The following is a 24,886-nucleotide window of genomic DNA, read 5'->3' on the forward strand; positions in this document are numbered from 1 at the left end:
GCTCAGTAAGCAACTCAAAAGCTTAAACATAATAGAAACAATTGATACTTGTATATTGTTTCATGGTTTTAACACATGAAGCACACATTATTTAATCTCACAACAACTCTGAGCTAAATGTGGTAATTATCCCCATTTTTTAGGTGAAGTAATTGAGGCTTGTAGAGATTGTGACTTAAAGCCAATAAGTATTGGATTTAGGATTTGGACTCAGATCTTGGGGCCCCAAATCTTATGCCTTTCCCATTAGTTAAGAGTCCATGATCAGACACTAGAGTCCTAAAGAAATTAAATCATTACATGAAATATATTTTTGATTATTCAAGTGTAGTAGCATTACTCTTCTCATGAATTATATTAGAAGTGAGTAATATTGTTAAAAAGTTTTTAAAAATAAAAAATAAATAAAAAGCTTGATTAACTTAACCAAAGGATTAAGGTTGATACTACCATAAGTTATGTTGATATCATGTGCCCTGGTAATATGTGATGAGGGCACATCACTTCTGTGGTATGATTCCTCCCAAATCCATAAACAGGATAATTCTGACAAAATTTTAGACCAACCCAAATTGAGGGATGTTCTATAAAGTTCCTGACCACTACTCTTCAAAAGTGAAGGTCAAGGAACTGTCACAGATTAGAAGAGGCTAAGCAAACATGATGACTATATATAATGAGGTATTCTGGATTGGACCCTGAAACAGAAAAAAGACATTGATGTAAAAATGTAAGTAGAGTCAGGGTGCCTGGATGGTGCAGTCCGTTAAACATCTGACTCTTGGGTTTGGCTCAGGTCATGACCTCAGGGTTCTGGAATCGTGCCGTTGTTGGTCTCCATGCTCAATGTGGAGTCTGCCGCGGAGAGGTTCTCTTCTCCCTTTGCCTGGTTCCCCCCTCCCCCCTCTCTCTAAAATTAATAAAATTTAAAAATGCAAATAGAGTCTCTAGAATTTGATTAATAGTATAAAACCAATGTTAATTTTAGTTTTGATAGCTGTACCATTGTTATGTAAGATGGTAACATTAGAGGAAACTGGATAAAAGGTAAATAAATATAAATCTAAAATTAGTCAAATGAAAATTCAGCAAAATAACTTTATCACATATATTTGAAAGAAAGATGAAAAAGTTCTTTTCCAAACAGTAATGGTAAGGTCAAAGAACATGGAGATTCTAGGAAAAAAACCTATCTTTGAATTAGGCTGCTCTGTGAGTTAATGCAGTATGTTAACTATGAGAATTTATTTAAATTATTTTCCTTTGCTCATGCCTATGTACAGAGAATCTATACATTTTTATTCTCTCAGTTTGTAACACTGAAGTTGTTTGTAAGACTCTTCTGACCTTTCATTCTGGGGAAATGAAAACTGAACTTTTTTAATTCAATATTTATTTTTCTTTCATTTTGTTCTCCACAGTGGACAATCACTCTGGATGTTGGGTACCCAACCATGGATAGTTAGGTCATGGAGAAGAATCAGTCTCTTCAGTAAATGTACAAACTTTGCAACATGGAGGGTGAATTGCAGAAATGCAACAGGGTAAGTGGAAAGAGCCCTAGTTTTGACCTAGCCTTAAATACTAGGCCTGTCCACTTTGTAGCATGACTTTGGGCAAATTCTTAACTTCTCAGAGCAGTTTTTTATTCTCTACAATAGTTGTAAGAATGAAATAAGATGAGTAAAATACCTGTATCTACTAGATATCCAAAAATTAATAAATTCAAAAGTATTGGTTGTTATTATATACCTAATACTTTGCTATATATGAACCATAGTGAATATAAAAACACACTGAATGAAATGGCTTATAATCTCAAGGAGTTTTTAGCCCTTGGGAAGAGATTAAAACATGACTAGATGAAACTATTAGGGAAAAAAACCTTACAGAATTCCCCGGAACATTAAACTGTGTTGTAAAGACAGTAAAAGCAGTGATTAGAAGGGAGAAGAATCCTTTGTTTGTTTTATGAAAGCAGTGGCCTTGAGAAAAGCCTTTAGGAATTGGTACACAGAGTAGTAGCAACTAATATTTTTGGAGAGCTTTAAGATTTCTGAAGAGTTTTCACAAGTATTTTAATCATGATGTTCACATTACTCTATGAGATGAGTTTTATAAGCCCCATCTTGAAGATAAAGAAAATGAGACTCACGGACAGAATTAGAACTGAAGCCTTGCAATGCTATGAAATTTCTATGCTCATTTTGTAAAAATATTTTATTTTCCAAGCATTTTCATAATTATTTTCTCATCACCTGGAACAGCAATGTCAGAAGATGAAATCAGAGATACTACCTGACCCATGCAAGTTCCCCCAGCTAATTAGTTGGAAAAGCAGAACTGGGACCTGTGTACCTGAATGTGTATTCTTTCCATCTTTCTACATTATCACATTGTCTTCATTTCCAGATGGTGAGGAGGGAGGGAGCAAGGGACCAGTACTCCATTTGAACTGGTTCTGTGGCACACACACATAATCACAGAGAAGACCCTCAACTTTTCAGGACTGCATTAATCCTGGCCATGTAACTAGAGACTATCATTGACCCAACTTGTGCTGAGAATGACATATACCAACGGGGAAACTGAATCACCACACCTTAAATTGCTGGTAAAACGTGTTTTACCTCGTGATTCACATTTGTGCTCTATTTTGGAATCACTTCCCATGAGATGGCAATTAAAATAGACATTTCGATTCATGTGATTATAGATGGTTCTATTCCTTATCTAGCTAATTCTGGTCTAAATACAGATTATTGAGTGAGAGTTGTAGGCCAGTCTATTTTCATTTAAGAACACACAGGATGAACCTGGATCTTTAGAACATCATAGCGCTCTTGTCTTCAGGGGACACAATGATCTAGGCCTTATTGTATATGGCGATTTACTAGCATCTACTTTACAGCACAAAATCACCAATCTTACTTCACACTTCCAGGGGTTAATGCACCTCCCAGAGCACATCAAAACTCTGTTACAGTCCAGAGGTGGTGTCTTCCCCAAAGTTAAATATATCCACTGCCACTTTTCCTCCAGTGAGGATGACTGTTACAAACTGTCATGCTGCATTACACAGTCTATTTTTTTTATTTTTATTTTTTGTCTTTGACTATTCTTGTCTCAAAGCCTGTCAACCTCTGACCATAAATTGAAACTTTTAGTAATTGGCATCTTAATATAATTTCTTCGCTTACGGAAGTATTTTCAATTGGTTATATTCAAAGCTGGATTCAAGTTTTCCCCATTTGCAAGATGCTGCCTTAGGTCTAAAAAATGATTGTTATGCTGCAGGAATAGAAAAGTCTTTATTTCTTATAACTAACAAAAAAAAGTGCTCATCTTCTTGGGGTCGACAGTCTCACTTTTCGCAGCTTCCACGCCCCCCCACGTCCAATCTTGGGAGGCTGGTTACCTCTGAGTTACCGAGTCTGGGGGCGCGCGCGTCAGGGGGCTTGGGCCGGGGCGTGACAGTGTGTAAGCAGGTTTGGGTCGTGGGGTTGAGTCTGTCTACGAAGTTGTATTTTGGAGAAAATGTTCATTTATGAAACGCTGTCTGTAAAACGGGTCGTTAGTGGGGCTCGATGTGTACGTAACCGCGGAAGGCTCAGAGGCCGATCCCCACCCCGGCCGCGAGGCGGCTTTTGCTTAATTCCAAACCGGAATAACCTGTTGCGGGACTTGAAGCTCCCGCAGTTGTTGGTCGGCGTCCCAGCCAGCGGCGCGCGGATCCCGCCTGCCAGTCGCGCGCCCGGCGCTTGACAGGAAGGCAGTCACGTGGCAGCCGCAAAGCGGCGCTTTGCGACCTCGATGACAGGCAAAATGTGCGACAGCCTCGGCGCCGGCCAACCAGGGGCGGAGGAGGCGGCCAGGGAGGAAGCGGAGGAGGCGGAGGCGGCCGAGGGGTTCGCCCGCCTGCTCGTTCGCCTGGTTTCCCCGCCCCCGCCAGTCTCGCCGCAGCTGAGGGGAGCCGGGTGCGCGCTGTCGTAACCTGCCCTCATCCTGGCCGGCGACGGGAAGACCGGACCCCCATCCCGACCAAGCTCCCTGACAGGGCGGCTGCGGCGCGGGCTCCGCGGGGCGCAGGCGGGCGGCCCGGGCGCCTGAAGGTTACCGAGTGCATGAGCGCCTAGCCTCCCGCGCTGCCCCGCCCGCCGGCCCGCCGGCCCTCCCGCCGGCTCGCCCGCCAGCCCCTCGGCGCCCGGCGGCGGCGGCGGCGGCGGCGACGGCCGCAGGAGGCGCCGTTTCCCTCCCAGGTGCGCGCTTCGCTCCCGGAGCCGCGGAACTCGGCGGCCGCCATGGCGTCCAACATGGACCGGGAGATGATCCTGGCGGATTTTCAGGTGAAGTACACGGCCTGTTCCTCTCCCACCTCCAGCCTCGTGGGCTCCCGGTGCCAGAAGGGTAGTCTCTCCTCAGGGGTTGTCAGAGCGTGGCGGTGGTGTGTGGTTTGGGCGTTTTTATTCGGTACGTGGCGTGTGTGTGTGTGTGTGTGTGTGTGTAGCCATCGGGAGCGTGCGGCTCATCTGCTGGGTGGGGTGTGTGTACAGTGTGTCATGAACGGATTTGCAGGACGAGGGGGCGTTAGGATACTCGGTTTGCTGTATGTGTGTGGGCTGTGTAGTGTTCCCTGTATTATGTGAAGAAGAGGTGGAATTTGGGGGTGTTAAGTGTGAGGCTTGTAAGTGTGGGGTTCTGGGGGTCGGAGTTTTGGGTTGCTCCCTGAGGAGAGCGCTGTGCGGAGAGTGTGTTGTGGGTGTGGCGTATTGTATTAAGAGGTGAGTAAAAAGGAACCAGGGGGAGGCGGTGGTGGAGGTAGGGGCTTTTTCAAGGAGGAGTAAACATTATAGACTTTGCCTATTGGAATCTTTGGAGGATATGAAGGTAAAGAGGAGGCCAATACGCTGTATGTACCAAAGTATCCTTGCGGTGAATTCATAGCTTAATAAATTACATATTTGCGGATTCCCTTTCCCTACAGATGTGAATTGCTTGGTTGGTGTCCCAACCGCAGGAATAATTTAAAGGATAAGCCAAGGTTATTCTTTTATTTAGCCCAAATGTAGTTACACTAATATATGAGCATCTTAAGAAGGCTCGTTGAAGATGGAGGTGGACCCCGTCATGAAAGACTTGAAGTTAGAACTAATATCCCATGAACTCCATCTTTGCCTTCTGATGTTTGATGAGGAAAATGTAGTGAGATATTTTTAACCATTCATTTTGGCGTTAACTTAGAAGCTACTGTTATGTATAGGCAGACTTTTCTCTAACACGGTCATCACTGCACATGGTCTAACACTAGCATAGTACGGGATAGTTTTTCTTATTGAGATTTTGTTGGTCTGCTCTTCTTCTTTCTCTTATTTTCCTTATTTTGTGACTTACTATTATGGTGGTCATTTTTGGAGTTTGCTCTTTATTTTACTCAGGAGTGATATCTGATGTGTTGGGAATATGGTTATATCTGCGTTTGATTATACCATAACTTCCAAACTCAGACAGAGGTGTTCTGAAGATAAAAGTTGACCACAAGATTTTGGCGTTTTCTAAGATTGCTCTGAGATTTTATTTTGCTTAAGTCTTTTATTCCCTTTTTCCTTTTTTTCAGTCTCCAGTCTTTTAGCTAATATGGAATGTGGTCGTATGAAAAAAGCACTCTTTCTAGGAGTATTTTATTTTTTATTTATTTTTTATTTTTTTATTTATGATAGTCATACAGAGAGAGAGAGAGGCAGAGACATAGGCAGAGGGAGAAGCAGGCTCCATGCACCGGGAGCCCGATGTGGGATTCGATCCTGGGTCTCCAGGATCACTCCCTGGGCCAAAGGCAGGCGCCAAACTGCTGCGCCACCCAGGGATCCCTCTAGGAGTATTTTATCCTGTTACAAAATTGCTTTATAGAAAGGGCTTTAGACAACAATAAGTGTAGTTTATCTCACTAAAAGTTTTAAGGTAATTATAACTTTATTTTGATTTCACCAGTTTTTTTAATGTCCTGTAACAAGTTGTAGCTACTTGTTTTCTTATTATTTGTGATAATATGCTTACTGTGAACTTCTATATTAGCCAAGGACAGGAAATTTAGGATTCTTGTACTCAGAGACAAAGTAAGATTTTCTGACAAGCATTTGGGATATTATTTTGATCACATTAATACATTCTGTTTTTCTGTTCACACCAATGGCACTGATGTGAACAGTTGTTTACAAAACAAGGAAAAGCTATGGCATTCTCAATGTTTGCCAAATGGTGAAAGTTTATTTCATATTGTCAAATAGGTAAGAACACTAATAGAAAGTTATTTACAAACTATGCACATATATATATGTATATATATAAAATATTTTATTTATTTATTCATGAGAGAATCAGAGAGTCAGAGACATAGGCAGAGGGAGAAGCAGGCTCCATGTAGAGAGCCTGATGTGGGACTTGATCCCGTGACTCCAGGATCACACCCTGGGCCAAAGGTAGACGCTCAGCCGCTGAGCCACCCAGGCGTCCCTAAACTATGCACATATTAAGTGCATTAGCCTTTTGTGTTTTTAGGAACCTTGTGTTCCTCTCAAATGATGATTCCAGATCAGTTTGCTTAGTGGACTTACTTTTAGAATCAATTATTCTTCCTACTTTTAAGATTATGTAAACTTTTTGTAGGATTAATTTTTTAAGAATTAGTATTTATCCAGTTATCAGAAACTAGATAATTTTAAAGATTGCAGTTCAAGTTTTTTTAAGATTTATTTATTTATTTATTTATTTATTTATTTATTTATGATAGAGAGAGAGAGAAAGAGAGAGAGAGAGAGAGAGGCAGAGACACAGGAGGAGGGAGAAGCAGGCTCCATGCCTGGAGCCCGACATGGGACTCGATCCCGGGACTCCAGGATTGGGTCCTGGGCCAAAAGTAGGTGCTAAACTGCTGAGCCACCCAGGGATCCCTACAGTTCAAGTTTTATAATGTGGATACTTGGATGATACTTGCTTTCATCTGTAACTGTGCAAATCAGTTTCTCTCCAAAAGTGAACACATGACTGTGAAATTAATAATAATTTCGAGAATTCAGTGCCGCCTTTGTCGAAAGGGATATGATTTTTTAAAAAGTTATTTAAATTCCAATTAGTTAACATACAGTATCATATTAGTTTCAGGTATATAATGTAGTGATTCAACACTTCATGCAATACCTGGTGCTCATCACAAGTGTACTCCTAAATCCGCATCACCCATTTAACCCATCCTCTCACCTACCTCCCCCTGACAGTCATCAGTCCATTCTCTATAGTTCAGTGTCTGCTTGTTGGCTTGTCCCCCTTTCGTTCCTTTATTGAGAAAGGGACATTATTTTTAAATATCAGATTTTAAAAATAAGTTTCAGATTTTGATTATTGCTAGATAATAGGTTCTTATAAATACAGTCCCTAAATACGGACAAACTTTTTTTTTTTTTTTAAGATTTATTTAAGAGAGAGAGTGTGAGTGCGAATGCATGTGGAGAGGGGAGAGGCAGGGGGAGAGAGAGAGAAGCAGATTCCTCACTGAACACGGAGCTGAGCTGGAGCTGGGGTTTGATCTCACCACCCTGTTACCATGACCTGAGCAGGAATCAAGAGCCCCATACTCAACCAACTGAGTGATCCAGGAGCCCCAGAAAAACTTTTGAGAAAGATTTTTGTATTTCAACTCAATGAAGAAAGGACTTCTGTTGAAACTGATCAGTGAAGGAGTAGTTAACAATTGTAATTTAAAGGACAGCCCCTGTGGCTCAGTGGTTTAGTGCTACCTTCAGCCCCGGGCGTGATCCTGGAGGTCTGATATTGAGTCCCAAGTTGGGCTACCGGCATGGAGCCTGCTTCTCCCTCTGCCTATGCCTCTGCTCTCTCTCTATGTCTTTCATGAGTAAATAAATAAAATCTTAAAAAAAAATTACCTGGTTTCTTATAACTGAATAAGTAATGGATGGAAAGTTATACCTCCATCCATGACTTAATAAGACAGGTTTGGGATTTTATACATCAGTGAACTCATTACAAAGCAAATGTATTATAGATTGTCCTCTTAGGGCACCTGGTGGCTCAGTGGTTGAGCATTGTGTCTTTGGCTCAGGTCATGATCCTGGGGTCCTAGGATCGAGTCCTGCATCAGGCTCCACACGGGGAGCTTGCTTCTCCCTCTGTCTGTGTCTCTTCTTCTCTCTCTGTGTCTCTCATGAATAAATATATAAAATCTTTAAACAGACAAAAAAAAACCAAATTGTCCTCTTAAAGATTTCTTCCTCAAATAAGAACAGCTTTTAATTAAAAATTTTTAAAAAGATTTTATTTATTTGAGGGAGAATGAGTTGAGAGAGAGAGCGAGCACACAAGCAGGCAGATGGAGAGGGAGAAGCAGACACCCCTGCTGAGCAGGGAGCCTGAGGTGGGGCTGGATCCCAGGATCCCAGGATCACAACTTGAGCTGAAGGCAGATACTTAAACTGACCGAGCCACCCGCACCCCCAATTAAATTTTTTAAAAAATTGTGGTGAGATACTCATAGCATAAAATTTGCCATCTTAACTTTTTTTTTTTTTTTTGCCATTTTTAAGTGTCCAGTTCAGTGGCATCAAGTATATCCACATTGTTGTGCAATCATCACCACTCTCTATCTCCAGAACACTTTTTATCTTGCAAAACTGAAACTTTAACCATTAAACAATAACTTCCCATTTTCCCCTGCTCTCCAACACCTGGCAACCACCATCCTGTTTTCTATGAATGTGAATATTCTAGGTACCTCATTTAAGGGTAATCGGGCAGTATTTATCCTTTTGTGACTGGTTTGTTTTATTTAGCATGATGTCTCCCAACATTTATCCATGTTGTAGTATGTGTTAGAATTCCGTTTCATTTTAAAAGGCTGATATACAGTATATGTATACAGTAGCCCCCAATATGTATGATTTTGCTTTCCATGGTTTTGGTTACCCTTGGTCAACTCTGGTCCAGAGGTAGATGATCTGTCTTCCTGATGTATAATCAGAAGGTCAGTAGTAGCCTAATACTTCATCACAATGCCTGGGTCATTCATCTCACTTTATCTCAACATGTAGGCATTTTATCATCTCACATCACCAAAGAAGGGTGAGTACAATAAAAGTTTTGAGAGACCACGTTTATATAACTCTTATTGCAGTATATAGTATTGTTAAAATTACTCTATTTTATCATAGTTACTGTTAATCTCACAGTAATGGATTTATAAATTAAACTTTATTATAGATACATATGCATAGGAAAAAGCGTAGTGTACATAGGGTTTGGTACTGTCCTTGGTTTCATGCGTCTGTTGGTGGTCTTGGGACATAACTTCCAGATAATGGGGGACTGCTGAACCACATTTTGTGTACCCATTCATCTGTCAATGGACAATTTTTTCCGTGTTTTGAATATTATGAGTCATTAATGCTGTTATGAACATAGATGTACAATTATTTGAATCCCTGCTTTTAATTCTTCTAGGTATATATCCAGAATTTGATTTACTGGGTCATATAGGGTTTTTTTTTTTTTTCTTTTTAAGATTTTATTTATTCATGAGAGACACACAGAGGGAGGCAGAGACATAGGCAGAGGGAGAAACAGGCTCCTCACAGGGAACCCGATGTGGGACTCGATCCCGGACCCTGGGATCATGCCCTGAGTCAAAGGTAGACATCCAACTGCTGAGCCACCCAGGCGTCCCAATCATATGGTATTCTTTGTGGAAATTCCAGCCATACTGTTACCCATAGTGGCTCACCACCAAAAGTTTGAATGAAGAGAATGACAGCATCATGTTTATTTAAAAAAAAAAAATTAACGGTTTATTTATTTACTTCTTTATTAATGAGAGACACAGAGAGAGAGAGAGAGAGAGAGAGAGAGAGGTAGAGACAGAAGCAGAGGGAGAAGCAGGCAGGAAGCCGGATGGAGGACTCCATCCCGCCACCACAGGATCATGCCCTGAACTGAAGGCAGACGCTCAACCGCTGAGCCACCCAGGTGCCCTTGACAGCATCATGTTTAATGAATTATTTGTAAATTCACCTCTGGGCACGTGAGTTTATAATTTGGAATAGTCTAACAAAAATCAGTTTTAGGGACGCCTGGGTGGCTTAGCAGTTTAGTGCCTGCCTTCGGCTCAGGACGTGATGCTGGAGTGCTGGGATCAAGCCCCACATTGGACTCTCTACATGGAGCCCACTTCTCCCTCTGCCTCTCTCTCTCTCTCTGTGTCTCTCATGAGTAGATAAATAAAATCTTAAAAAAAAATCAGTTTTAAATGTAAATAGTGTTAGCATCGTATGTTACTGGTAAAGGAATGAATAGAGTAGTACACCTACAGTTCTGGCTGGTCAGAGCCAGGAGGGGGTGTAAAGGAATTTCCTGAGTTTAAAAAACAGGCAGGCATTGATGAATCAGGACAGTTTCTTTCTTTCTTTCTTTTGTTTTTTTTCGTCCTTAATGTCTTTTTTATAACAAAGAGATGCATTCAGGTGAGCGTTCTAAATCTTGTCCTTTTTGTAATTGTAGAATTTTTTGCCTTTTTTTTTTTTTTTTTAAGGTTGAGGTGTAGAGCAAAAGTCATTTGATGAAACAAACTTTTAAGGTATATTTGGTTTGCTTAAGATGTGAAAATAGCTATCCAAATGGAGTTGTAGCTGCTATCAAATGATTTCAGTTATAGTAGTTATTTTGTTTTGTTTTTATTTTTTAATTTTTTTTAATTTTTTTATTTATGATAGTCACACACACAGAGAGAGAGGCAGAGACACAGGCAGAGGGAGAAGCAGGCTCCATGCACCGGGAACCCGACGTGGGATTTGATCCCAGGTCTCCAGGATCACGCCCTGGGCCAAAGGCAGGCACCAAACCGCTGTGCCACCCAGGGATCCCAATTTTGGATACATATGAACAGAAAGTGAATATTCCCCTTAACCTTTTTTTCCCCCTTAACCTTGTAATCAATGAATGCTAATTTCTTTTTCCTTTAAGATACTTTTTTTTAAATTTTAAAGATTTTATTCATTCATTCATGAGACAGAGAGAGAGAGAGAGAGAGAGAGAGAGGCAGAGACACAGGCAGAGGGAGAAGCAGGCTCCATGCAGGGAGCCTGACGTGGGACTTGATCCCAGGTCTCCGGGATCACGCCCTCGGCTGAAGGTGGTGCTAAACTGCTGAGCCACCTGGGCTGCCCCGATACATTTTTATAATACATTTTTTCTTTGGGAACAAAAAAGGGTGCTATAGCTGTTTAGGTTAGCTCACATGTTGGTGTCATATCTTTTTCTATTTACATTTCTCTGTTATTGCAGTTATTGTATAATATAGAAATATAATAGCTTTACTCAAATCAAGGGAAAAAAGGTACAATTTTCACTGGTAGTAATATATATATATATATGTATACACACACACACACACACACACACATTTTAAGCAACAAAACCTTATCTCCCTTCCTAAAATAATATTTTTTCTCAACCTAGTTCTTGTGGTCACAGAGTGAGTCTCCTTCTCTAATTTGGCTTTGATTTTGATGTTACTTTCAGTTATGTTTCCTGGATGACACAGTTGTGCCTTTGTTTTCTTCTTCTGGTCTTTCAAGCTAATAATACCTTTACTGCCTAAATTGCTTTATGCATTTTCATATATTGGATTATCAGTATGGGACTTTTAAGTTTTCTTTTGCCTATCACCTTCTCTTGGAAGCATGGACTCTTCCATGACACTACCAGTAAGTCACCTGAAAGTAGTTTCTGCTCCTTCATAACATTTCTTCCTTCTTTTTTTTTTTTTTTTTTTTTTAAGATTTTATTTATTTACTCTTAAGAGACACAGAGGCAGAGGGAGAAGCAGGTTCCACGCAGGGAGCCTGACGTGGGACTCAATCCCTGGTCTCCAGGATCACGCCCTGGGCCAAAGGTGGTGCCAAACCATTGAGCCACCTGGGCTACCCACATTTCTTCCTTCTAATTGAAGTTGTGAATCTTTTTCTTTTTTAGTTTGACATGAAGAGGTATCTTCTACAAAAGATGCCAGACTGTACAAGTAGAAATGATATTGATCCACATGGCTAGGTATCCTTTTTGGTGTGTCGTGGCTTAGGGACCAAACTAAATATCCATGGAACATCGTATTTATTTCCTGGGAGGTTACCTTAAGTCAGAGATTGAGTACTGTGGCAGAAAATAGTCTTGTCTTTGTCCTTTCTTTCCTTTCTCCACTTTCATTAGAGGGATGAGGCATTTTGTGTACCTGTTTGGATTGTTAGTCATTGGGAAAATAAGGTTTTAGTATGTAGAATAAAGTTTAGTATGGAGTGATTGAGAGCGTGGACTTTTAGGTCAGATTGCTTGGATTTAAACCACAGCATTGCCACTCACACATCTTGTGATCTTTGACTACTCATTTCATACCTCTGCCTCAGTTTCCTGATATGAAAAATGAGTTAGTGCGTATAAAGCGATTAGAACAGTTGTCTGAGGGCAGCCTGGGTGGCTCAGTGGTTTAGTGCTGCCTTCGGCCCAGGGTGTGATCCTGGAGACCCGGGATAAAGTCCCACGTCGGGCTCCTTGCATGGGGCCTGCTTCTCCCTCTGCCCGTGTCTCTGCCTCTCTCTCTCTCTCTCTGTCTCTCTCATGAACAAATAAAATCTTAAAAAAACATAGAACAGTTGTCTGAGATACAGTTCAATAAACTTTAGTTATTTTCATTTTATTAAAATATTTATGTATGTATGTATGTATGTCAGAGTGAGAGAGCACAAGTAGGGGGAGTGACAGAGGAAGTGGCAGAGAGAGGCAGGTCCCTGGGATCATGACCAGACGCTTAACCAACTGAGCCCTAGTTATTCTCATTTTTGATAATTTTAATGTATACTTGTTCTGCAGGGGACTTCAGAGATCATCTGTTTCCAGCTTCTCAGTTTTCCTTTTGTGGAAGTTGAGACCAGAAAAAGGAAGTGACTTGTCCAAGTTCCTAGGTTGGTTTGAAACAAAGATTATATCTAGGTACATATATTAGTGTTTATTTTCTAGCTTAATGTGTCAGATGGCTTGTATTTCTAGAGGAAAACAAGACTCACCATTCAGAAATTTCCCCAAATGATAAAATTTATATACAAAATGAATTAACAGTACCTGGCATATAGCAGACATGCCAGAAGGGAGAGTGGGCCTGGCACTTTGTTTCTAGACTAGCATTCATTCCAGTCTAGTGCTGTGCTTCTAAGTTTACAGATGGTCAGAAGCCAGGGAATGAAGAGCGTGGTTGGGTTGATGCCTGTTGTTTGCCAGACTAGGTTTATAGACTCTGTAGATAAGGGGTCAGGAAACTATAGTCTGTAAGCTGGCTACCTGTTTTTATACATGAGGGTTTATGGGAATATAGTGATAGCTATTCATTTTAATTTATCTATTGTCTGTGGCTGCTTTTTTGCTACACTGACAGAGATGAGTAGTTGAGACAGAGACTTTATGTTGCACAGGCCTAAAATACTTCCTGTCTGGGCCTTTACCATAAAGTTATTTCAGAACCCCCCCCCCAAACAAATACTTTTCTTTCCAGGTTTCAGTAATTACAAAGTGCTAGAGCATTTGAGTGCTTCACAAGTAATGTTACATGGTTGTACACCTCCATAGGAGGCAGTTGTTAAAATATTTCCCTTAGGCAGACTAGAACTCTAGTTTTTTGCTTTTTTTTTGTTTTGGTTTGGTTCTGGTTCTCCGAGCAAGTCTTTTATCCTTTCTGGGTTTGATTTATTTAGTCTGAAATGGAGATTTGTCTAGAGTCATATATACCTGAAAGCAGGGCTGGACTAGATCAGGTATTCATATAGAATCTGGACAATCACATGGCAGCAGTAGGGGGTTGAGGACATTCAGTTATAATTTAGGTAATACGTCTGGATCAGGAATTAGCAAACTATATCCTGAGGGCCAAATTACCACCTGGTTTTGTCAGTGAAGTCTTTTTTTTTTTTTAATTTTTATTTATTTATGATAGTCACACAGAGAGAGAGAGAGGCAGAGACATAGGCAGAGGGAGAAGCAGGCTCCATGCACTGGGAGCCCGACGTGGGATTTGATCCCGGGTTTCCAGGATTGCGCCCTGGGCCAAAGGCAGGCGCCAAACCGCTGCGCCACCCAGGGATCCTGTGAAGTCTTATTAGAAGACAGTCATGGATACTTATTTACATGTTGTCTCTGGCCACTTTTGCCTTCAATAGCAAAGTTGAGTAGTTAGTTGATTGCATGGCCTGCAAAGCCTAAAATATTTACCCTGCCCCTTACAGGAAAGCTTGCTGATTCTTGGTCTAGATTAGTGGTGTTCAACTGTAGGTAGTATCTGTTCCCCAGGGGACATTAGGCAATGTCTAGAGACATTTTTGGCTGTCACAACTGGGAGAGTGCTGCTGGCATTTAGTGGGTAGATACCAGGAATGCTGCTAAACATTCTGCACAAGACATCCCTTCACAATGAAGAATTATCCATCGTAAAATGTCCAATAGTGCTGAAAAACCCTGATCTGAGTTACTGGTTCTCAAGCTTTAATTTGTTTGTTTTTGAAAGATTTTATTTATTAGACAGAGAGAGAGAGAGAGAGCATAAGCAGCGAGAGTGGGAAAGGGGGAGTCGGGTTCCCCACTGAGCAGGGAGCCCGATGCAGGGCTTGATCCCAGGACCCCGGGATCATGACCTGAGCCGAAGGCAGACACTTAACCACGTAAGCTGACCCTCAAACTTTAATCTGTTAATAACCTGGAAGGCTTGTTAAACCATAGATTGCTGGACCCCACCCCAAGTTTCTTTTTTTTTTTTCACCCCAAGTTTCTGATTGAATGGATTCTATAGGTGGGGTCTGAAACTTTGCATTGCTCTGGGACTCCAGGATTATGTTGCTGCTGATCCAAGATCTACACATGGGAACAACTGATCTAGATGACTTTAGAAGTTAAATCCATTTCTATGATTTTTAAAAAATTTTGTGATCTGTTTCATTTTTATAACTTAGGAACGTTGCTTATTTTCTTTTCTTTTCTTTTCTTTTCTTTTCTTTTCTTTTCTTTTCTTTTCTTTTCTTTTTTTAGACTTTAAAAAAATTTATTTATTAGAGATACACAGAGAGAGAGAGAGGAGAGAGACAGGCAGAGGGAGAAGAAGGCTCCATGCAGAGAGCCCGACATGGGACTCGATCCCAGGTCTCCAGGATCACGCCCTGGGCTGAAGGTGGCACTAAATCTCTAAGCCACCGGGGCTGCCCATTATTTTATTATATGCCCTATGCCCAATGTGGGGCTCAAACTCATAACCCCGAGATCAAGAGTTGCATGCTATCCCACCTGAGCCAGCCAGGTGATCCCAGGCTCTGTGTCTTTATACCCTTATTTTTTGTGCCCTTTAGAAAACTTCCATTTATCTTTTAAAACCTATTAGTTGCCTTTTGCTTATAAGATCAGTGCCATGTGCCCAGTTTTTAGGGTTAATCATTTTGTCTTATGTTTCTTGTGTATGTTTCTCTTCTTTGAGTCTTTTTTACATTTTAAAAAGTATTTATTAATTTATTTCTAGAGAGAGAGCACCCATGAGTGGGAGGGGCAGAGGGAGAGGGAAAGAGAATCTCAAGTGGACTCCATGGTGAGCACAGAGCCTGGTGCAGGGCTCCATCCCAGGACCCTAAGATCACGACCTGAGCCAAAACCAAGAATCAGATGCTCAACCGACTACACCATCCAGGCACTCCTCTTCTTTTGAGTCATATGCCAGTTTGTTAGTAATCACTTTACATGTTTCTTTCCCCTAATGTCAGCTCCTTGAGTGAACAACTGCCTGGGTCTTAACCATCCTTTCCTGCAATATCTATAAGAGGTGCTCAGTGGGGACACCTGGGTAGCTCAATGGTTGAGCGTCTGCCTTTGGCTCAGGGTGTGAAGAGTCCCAGGATTGAGTCCCTCATTGGGCGCCCTGTGAGGAGCCTGCTTTGTGTCTGCCTTTCTCTGAATCTCTCATGAATAAATAAAATCTCTTTTTTTTTAAAGGTGCTCATTGAATATATTTTTGGAGGAATATTATGAATATTAGCTGTTATGGTAAAAATAACAGCTACAAAGAGTAGAATTGTAGGTTTACATGTACAGTTGACCCTTGAATAATACAAGGATTTGGGGCACCAATCTGTACGTTTGAAAGTCTACACATGATTTGGACTTCCCTCACATTTAATCAGTAATGGCCTGTTGTTGACTGGAAGCCTTACTGGTAACATAGTCAAGTAACACATATTTTATATGTTATATTTTGTTTTTGTTTGTTTTTTTTACAATAAAGCAAGCTAGAGAAGATTTTATTAAGAAAATAGAAAATACATATACAGTACTGTATTGAAAAAAATTTGGTATATGGATACACACACTTAAAATGTGTGGTTTTCAAGGATCAGGTGTATTTTTAAGCATCTACTGTTGACATGATTTTGAATAATAAAATCTGTTAGTGAGAGAATAAAAATTGGGCTGTTCTGTTGAATTGAAGATTATTACTTTAAAATGACCCATTTGTAGAGAAGTACATAACACCTCCCTTCTTGTTGAGCTTTTATAGAGGCCTCAGTAAGGTGATGTGGCAACATATAGGGCTTGAGGTCAATAACTTAGGGAAATTTGAATGTTGTTACTGAATTGCTCTGCATCAACACTTCTCTTGATTTTGGTTTCACTTTCAAACTTTTTTAAGGCAGAAATTTCAAATAAAAATTGTTTACCATATTAAATCATTAGTCATTGGCCTTAATGTGAGTTTGAGAAAATTTTAAGAAGCAGCTTGGGAACATTAACAGTATTGTTGTACCTATCTTTATTCTTATTTGTGGTTATAGAAGAATAAGTGAAGTAGAAAGGATGGGATGTCAAGTTGTGGTAAGAAAAGAGAAATGTTGCAGGTTATGTGTACCTTAATGGCGGGTGGAGTTAGGTTCCAGCCACCTGTTTTTTCCTCTCCATTTTACCTTGATTTCTTGGACTTTTTTTCTTTTTTTTAAAGATCTTATTTATTTATTCATGAGAGACACACACACACACACACACAGAGACACAGGCAGAGGGAGAAGCAGGCTCCATGCAGGGAGCCCGATGTGGGACTCGATCCTGGGTCTCCAGGACCAGGCCCTGGGCTGAAGGCGGCACTAAACTGCTGAACCTCCCGGGCTGCCCAATTTCTTGGACTCTTTAATGAGGTATAACGTTAGTGAGAGGAAAGCTTTGTCTCTTGTGCCCTCTTGGCTATCCACCTTCTTTCTTCCAAGGGAAAAGTAGTGGTTGAACTTGTTTATTTTTTTGAAAGATTTTATTTATTTGATGGAGACAGAAAGCAAGCACAAGCAGGGGGAGCAGCAGAGAGAGGAGAAGCAGGCTCCCACTGAGCTAAGAGCCCAACATAGGACTCAATCCCAGGACCTTGGGATTCTGACCTGAGCTGAAAGCAGACACTTAACCAACTGAGCCACTCAGGCACCCTGAAATTGTTTTTCTTTTTTTTTTTTAATTTTTATTATTTTTATTTTTAAAGATTTTATTTATTTATTCATGACACACATACACACACACACACACACACACACACACACACACACACAGAAGCAGAGACACAGGCAGAGGGAGAAGCAGGCTCCATGTAGGAGCCCAATGTAGGACTCGATCCCGGGACTCCATGATCATGCCCTGGGCTAAAGGCAGGCGTTAAACTGCTGAGCTGCCCAGGGATCCCCTGTTTGTTTTTTTAAAATATAATTTTAGCTGCGTCCTTTGACATGCAGTGAAAGTGAGGTGGAGATACAATTGAATGTTCTTATTTTAGGTTTAATGGGGGGTGGGTGGGTAATAAAATTAGCATCTAGCTTTTGATTGTTTTGTATGTGCCAGGTACTATGCTAGGCTCTTAACAGCTAAATTCTACAGTGACCGTATTGGGATCTGTTGATACAGTTCTCCATGATTTCTGTGTGTCTTGTGATCAGAGACACTGACTGCTCTTGTTTTCTGCTCTCTTTTCAAGCATGTTTGTATAGTGAGCTGCCTTGGAAGATAGAGGTAGTGTCTCCCTCTAGAGCAAAGGGTAGGCATGCATACTCTTTGCAGTTTGAAAGATTTGGGTTCTCTAGGCTCTGGGTTTCTCTTTTAATGCAATCCATTGCATGGTAGGTATCACGTGGCCTGCTTTGTGTTGCACTGTGGGAAATGGGACTGGGGAACTACATAAGAAAATGCTAATATTCTGACAATGAATATTGTCAGAGTCATAAAGTTCATTTTCTCCAACCCAGGAGTCTAGGTCTTATGCCAGCATCCATGAAACTGGCAGGCTAATTTGTTAGCTTGCAAGTAGGGTAAAAAATATCAGATCTTTCACTGCTTTAATAGTTTTGGCAACAAAGATAGTATGTTGGTAGACACATGGCTTTTTGGGAGAGAAAGGGTGAGGGCTCATGGACTGGTTAACAGAATTAGAGGGGCCTCCATGGAATTGATACTGAACACCTCGACCAAATTGTTAAGTGACTTTCTACTTTATTGCCTTTTAATGAGGAAGAATTAGGGAGGTGATTACAGACTGAGTATCAGGAAGGAGGTTCAAACACAGTTGCCTGAATATTCTAGTTTTTGCTGTTAACAACCCTCAAATATCCTCTCTGGTAGACAGAATTTTTTTCACCAATCTATCAGATTCAGAGTCAGACTCCCCCCTCAATGTAATAACTAGTACTAAGATTTGTCCCGGCTGGGCAGGAAGTTCGGCCTCTTTTAGACTACATTTACAGACCTATGTACACCTACACTTGAGTGCAAAAGGAGGCAAATTTGCAACCCCTGAGTGCACAAAACAAAGGACTTTCTGTGGTTTGAGAGATGAGAGGATGGAGGTTAATGATGTCTTAGGGCTCAGTCCTTCCTTTGGAGAAACCTTTATTCCACATTTCACTGTCTAAAGCAAAGCTACTGATTCAGTGGGGTCCTCAATCCATAGTTTTTCCTAAACCTGGGCATGGTTCACCAGTGATTTAGCCAAGCCGAAACTGATTTGTCTGGTTGTCTTCCGGGGCTGTTCAGCCTCTGTGCCAGCTATGCAGACTGATAGTGGGTGATTGCTTTCTCAGTGCATAGAACTCAAGGCTGTTCTTATAGCTCTGGCTAGTATTCTCCTTCATAAAACTTGTGTTTCTAGTGCCCCTTGGCTTGTTGCCCATGGCCTAGCTATTCGGTCTGCCACTTGGAAACTATAGACTGGCAGATTAAAGGCAGCTCTCTTTGAAGCTGTGAACTATGGAAACAAATTATAGCTGCTGATCAAACTGTCTGGATCACTCATGTAGATGCCCACAATAAGGGACTGTTCTCTAATGAAGCCCACTGGAATCAAGCTTCTGATTGAGTCTGTACTGCCCAGAGCCATCATTGTTGTCTGGATCCATCCATCATATTAGATGTGATAACACATCAGCTATCATAAAATGGGTGTAGACTTAAAGACTATTTATTTCTGATGCAGAGGGTAACATTGCTCTACTTGTGAGTTCTGCCAAAAATTGACCTGTCACATAATGAGAGAATCCACATTTGCTTTTAGCAAATTTAATACATTGGAACTTTGGCCTTCCATTCATAAGTATCAGTGCTGCCTCACTGCTGTTGATACTTTTTTTCTGGGTATGGTGTTGCTGTTGTAGTTCAATTAGCTGACTGGCCACAACATTTTGGCCTGTGAAACTAATCTTTGTTATGCTTTTGGGTTTTCTGGACCATTTGCAGTCTGACAATGGTGAACTTTTTATTTTAAAGCCACTCAGCAGTGAGCTTGATAATCAAGATGCTTGAGGGATCTTTCATGCTCCCTAGCATCCACAGACATCAGGTATGTGGATAAATGTTGAACATGGAAGCATCTTTTTCCTTAGTAAGTCAGGCCACTGAATGCAGCTATGACCAGAAAGGGATCATCTCATCTTGGTCACTTACTTCATGACCCAATAATCGGGATGGAAGGGTTGGGAGGATATATATATATACACACACATACACACACACACACGTATATATACGTATATATGTATATGTATATATATATATAAAACGAATTCAGATTTTTTTTAATATAAGATTTTTTTTTGTTTGTTTGTTTATTTGAGAGCAAGAAGGAGGAAGAGAGAGAGAGAGAGGAGGGGTGGAGGGTCAGAGGGAGAGAGAATCCTAAGCATATTCCGTGTGGAGAGCAGAGCCCAACACGGGGTTCAATCTCAGGACCCTGGGATCATGCCCTGAACTGAAACCAAGAGCTGAACACTTAACTGACTGTGTCACCCCAGGCATCCCTTCAAATTTAGATTCTACCCTGACTATTTCTGGGCATGAAGCTTTTTTTTCTTCTACCTACAGTACAGAGCCAGCCTGTTGGTACACCTTTTATGTGGCAGTATGCCAAGAGGTAGCCTTGAGATTCAGACTTAATTCTCGTTTAGCCACCTGGATTCTCATGTTGGTTTGACATGGTCTAGATTATAAGGATAATGACCACTGGTTGAGTACCCTGTTTGCTGAGTTCCCCTACAGTGGCCCCTACATGTGGGCCAATGGGGACCATTAATGGATTTCTGTAGGTTTAATAAAAATTCCCTTGCTTATTTCACACTGACATTTCTAGGGGAAAGGCCTAAGTATGAATGAGTAGGAGAAGATTGGAAAAAAGCTGCAATTATAGCTACTGGAATGGAACATAATTTTGTGGTAGTGGAGGGAAAGCCAACGATCTTGACACCTAGGAAGGAACACCTTAGACCTCAGAAGAAGCTTTGGGGAAGGGAGAGACATTCAGAACCACACTTGAAGCTTTCCTTAGTTTCCAGGAAAACATCCTGATGCAGCTCTTGCAAAATTGCAGGCATGTAGTTGCTGGGGTCTGCCATCCTCCCATTAGAGTGCTCAGCTCTGATCACCATTTGGTTATCATTCCCTTTAATTTTACTGAGAAATCTATTGGAAACTGCAGGGGTTGCCCCATACCTTCCATGCAAAACACCTGTCATTGCCTGCTCACATCTACCCACATGTCTTCCATAGCCTTTGCTCAGGGATTCTGTGGGGTGGATTACTGGTGGCCTGCACAATTAGGATAGTTTGGACTGACTGCCTTCATTCAGTTCTTTCAAAAACAAAGACTATACTTAATTATTCAAACTGAATTTGGGAACTCCAGGCCTGTCACCTGTCTGGGAGGCCATGTTGGGATATAGATTGTCTCCCAGGTTGATGTAGGTCTTCCGAAAAATATGGACTCTTGTACCTCTTGAATATTTAACAAAGCACTACTAGTAGATCTTAGAGCCTTCGGTGGACTGTGGAGATCTCTCCAAAGTGAGACTATCCTTAATTTTTTAGGGAGGCTTCCCAGAGTCTTAACTGATTTGTTATTTATGTGCATCCTGTAGGCAGTTAACTTTATGAGGGAAGTTATTGAGTTAGAATAGATGGTTCAGAATTTGTTCCTGATTCTTTTTGCTGATATGATCAGTTACACACCTTGGTCCTAGGAAGCATTCAGATTAGTCTCAACTCACTGACCAGCATTGTTATGGATGATAAAATTGCCCTTATAGGCCGAAGCAGAGTCTGTATAATTGTTAATATATCCTGTTGTTCTGGATTAATGCCTTGGGCCAAGTGGAAAGGTTAATACAGAACTTTAGGGACAGGGACACCTGGGTGGCCCCAGTGGTTGAGCATCTGTCTTTGCCTTAGGGGTCATCCTGGGGTCCTGGGATCGAGTTCCACATCAGGCTCCAGAGGGAGCCTGCTTCTGCCTCTGCCTATGTCTCTGCCTCTCTGTCTCTCTCATGAATAAATTAAAAAAAAAAAAAAAAAAAGAGAACTTTAGGGAAAAAGACACCAGACTTTCAGAGGTAGACCCTAATGTTTCATGGGATTTTCTTCAGCTTATTCAGGGGTGGAACTCTGAGGAGCATGGTTGAATCAGATCTGAAGGTTGGCTTCATCCTGCTGCCTGTTGATAACTGTTTTAATTAAATGCTGTATGAAGCAAATTGAATGGGTTTAGTCCCAGTCACTTGTCAGTCAGATTAATCAGAGTGGCCATTGGAATCTATACTCATGAGAAACTTTGTCAGCAGCCAAGATGGTTTAGAAGTGAGAGACAATTCTCTTTGTCTAATATCATCACATTTTATGAATAGAGACAGCAATTGTTACAGTCTATCTTTTCAAGGGTGTTGTATTGTGACCAGCCTAGATAATGTCTCCTTCCAGATCAAAGGGCAAGTTTGTTCACAATCTGGGAGATAAAGATATTTTTTCCCTCCAGAGCAAAGGGTGGGTATGCTCTCAGGATTCTTCTCCTGTAGTGGAGTCCTGTAGTGCATGAGCAGATGTCACCTGGCTCACTATGTATCACCTTGTGGCTAATCAGATTTGCGAACCCATGTAAGAAACTGCTGATACTCTGGCTACTGCTATTGTTGTGAGTAATAAAGTACATTATTATTATTATTATTATTATTATTATTATTATTATTTTAAGATTTTATTTATCTACTTATGAGAGACACACAGAGAGGCAGAGGCACAGGCAGAGGGAGAAGCAGGCTCCATGCAGGGAGCCCGATGCAGGACTCGATCCTGGGATTCCCAAGATCATGCCCTGGGCCGAAGCAGGTGCTAAACCGCTGAGCCACCCAGGGATCCCAAGTAGTTTATTCTTGACCTAGGAGTCTTGTGTCTTCCTCTAGCAGCCATGAAATTGTAACATGCTAAATCATTAACTTCTAAGTAAGTAAAATATTAGATCCTTCACAGCTCTTACCACCCTGGAGACTAGGCAGTCCTTTATTATACAGAATGGTTTTGGAGATGGTAATTATAATTACTACTAATGTTACTCAGCAATACTTTGGCCTATATGGTCAATGTTTTATCTGCATTGTTCAATCTAATTGGTATATGCCATTTAATTTGTGATAGTCATTATTAATATTCTCATTTTATTTTATTTTATTTTATTTTAATTTTTTTAATTTTTATTTATTTACTTATGATAGTCACAGAGAGAGAGAGAGAGGCAGAGACACAGGCAGAGGGAGAAGCAGGCTCCATGCACCGGGAGCCCGATGTGGGATTCGATCCCGAGTCTCCAGGATCGCGCCCTGGGCCAAAGGCAGGCGCCAAACCGCTGCGCCACCCAGGGATCCCAATATTCTCATTTTAAAGATGAATAAGTGGAAACGTGTAAGGAGGTTAAGTAATTATCTAGAGATAGGTAGTCATAACAAGGCTGGGTTTGGAACTCAAGTCTGCTCTACTCCAAGGTCAAGTCTGTGATCTTATGTATGTATATTTCTCAAATGGGTATGCTAGGAAGTGCTCGAAGTTAAGAATAAATATCAACATCTTGTAGCACCAACTTACTAGAATAACCTAAAAAGAAATACTATGAAGTAAATATAGAGTTTACATGAATTTTAAAGAGAAAATGAAATTTCAAAGATATTGTAAGGATGTGACTTGTTTCCTTTGGGTCATCTACTCCCCTCTTCCCATTGGGGAACATATTTCCTTTCTTCTATCATTATGACTATAATAGTGGAAAAAATTAGTAAGTACTGTACTTTTTAAGGTTGCCTTTTAAAAAAAACTGCATCCAGTTATTTTTTGATTCCTTCATCCTGTTGTATCTTTGTGAAAACACAAAAAGACAGAAAAAAAACGTTTCTCTGGTGTCCCTAGATTTACTGAGACTAATAGAGGGATCAAAAGATGAAAAACTGGGATTAATGGACTTCTGTTTTGAAGTTGTATGTGTCAGGGGTTGCTATTAGGATTACTTAGGTACTAGTAGGTTTGCTATTAGGATTATTTTAGCAAGAGATTATCCTGCCACTGCTTTTCTTTTTTCTTTTTTTTTCTTTTCTTTTCTTTTCTTTTCTTTTCTTTTCTTTTCTTTTCTTTTCTTTTCTTTTCTTTCTTTCTTTCTTTCTTTCTTTCTTTCTTTCTTTCTTTCTTTCTTTCTTTCTTCTTTTTTAAGCTTTTACATTTATCAGTATCTGTATTGTGTTGGTATATGTAATATTTATGCCAAGTATTTTTGTCTCATTTTTCTGGGAGTACTGTCAATTTTGGATTTATTCCTAAGGTCTAGTAGTGGGACTTGAAACAAAAGTAATGATGTGACAAAAATAATAGAATTGGGTGCTTGGATGGCTTAGTCAGTTAAGCTTTTGACTTTGGCTCAGATCATGATCACAGGGTCCTGAGATTGAGCCCTGAGGTGGGTTCCTTCCTCAGCAGGGAATCTGCTTGGGATTCTCTCTCTCCCTCTCCTGCTTGTATTCTCTCTCTCTCTCAAATAAATAAATGTTAAAAAAATAGGATTGATTTCAGCTAAGACAAGCTGGTTCCAGGTTGAAACACAAGAACTTTGTTTTATTTATTATTTTATTTCTTTTTTTTAGGAAGGGGCAGAGGGAGAGGGAATCTTAAGCAGGCTCCATGCCTAGCACAGAACTTGATACAGGGCTTGATTGCATAGCATTGAGATCACGAGCTCAATGATCAAGAGTTGGATGTTTAAGTGACTGAGCCACCCAGGCACCTCTTCTTACTTTATTTTTTATTTTTTAAAAGATTTTATTTATTTATTCATGACAGTCTCACAGACAGGGGGAGAGAGAGGCAGAGACACAGGCAGAGGGAGAAGCAGGCTCCATGCAGGGAGCCTGACATGGGACTCGATCCTGGGTCTCCAGGATTAGGCCCTGGGCCGAAGGCAGGCGCTATACTGCTGAGCCACCCGGGCTGCCCA

The 24,886-nt window shown here is 40.8% G+C and overlaps 1 protein-coding gene across 2 annotated transcripts in view; it reads left to right on the plus strand.

Moving 5' to 3' along the window:
• The first annotated feature begins 1,499 nt into the window (after positions 1–1,499).
• Positions 1,500–24,886, plus strand: part of FAF1 (Fas associated factor 1) — a 461,021-nt gene continuing 437,634 nt past the window's right edge. Inside the window, exon 1 of one of the 2 annotated variants that reach the window (XM_038558075.1) lies at positions 1,500–1,544. In XM_038558075.1, coding sequence (XP_038414003.1) covers positions 1,515–1,544 — 30 coding nt within the window. In that variant the 5' untranslated portion in view covers positions 1,500–1,514. Of the gene's footprint in view, positions 1,545–3,876; positions 4,347–24,886 lie in introns of those variants that run through there. The other variant, XM_038558076.1, reaches the window with a different exon arrangement.

This window comes from Canis lupus, chromosome 15 (genome assembly GCF_011100685.1).
Source record: "Canis lupus familiaris isolate Mischka breed German Shepherd chromosome 15, alternate assembly UU_Cfam_GSD_1.0, whole genome shotgun sequence".
In the NCBI taxonomy this organism is placed as follows: Eukaryota; Metazoa; Chordata; class Mammalia; order Carnivora; family Canidae; genus Canis; species Canis lupus.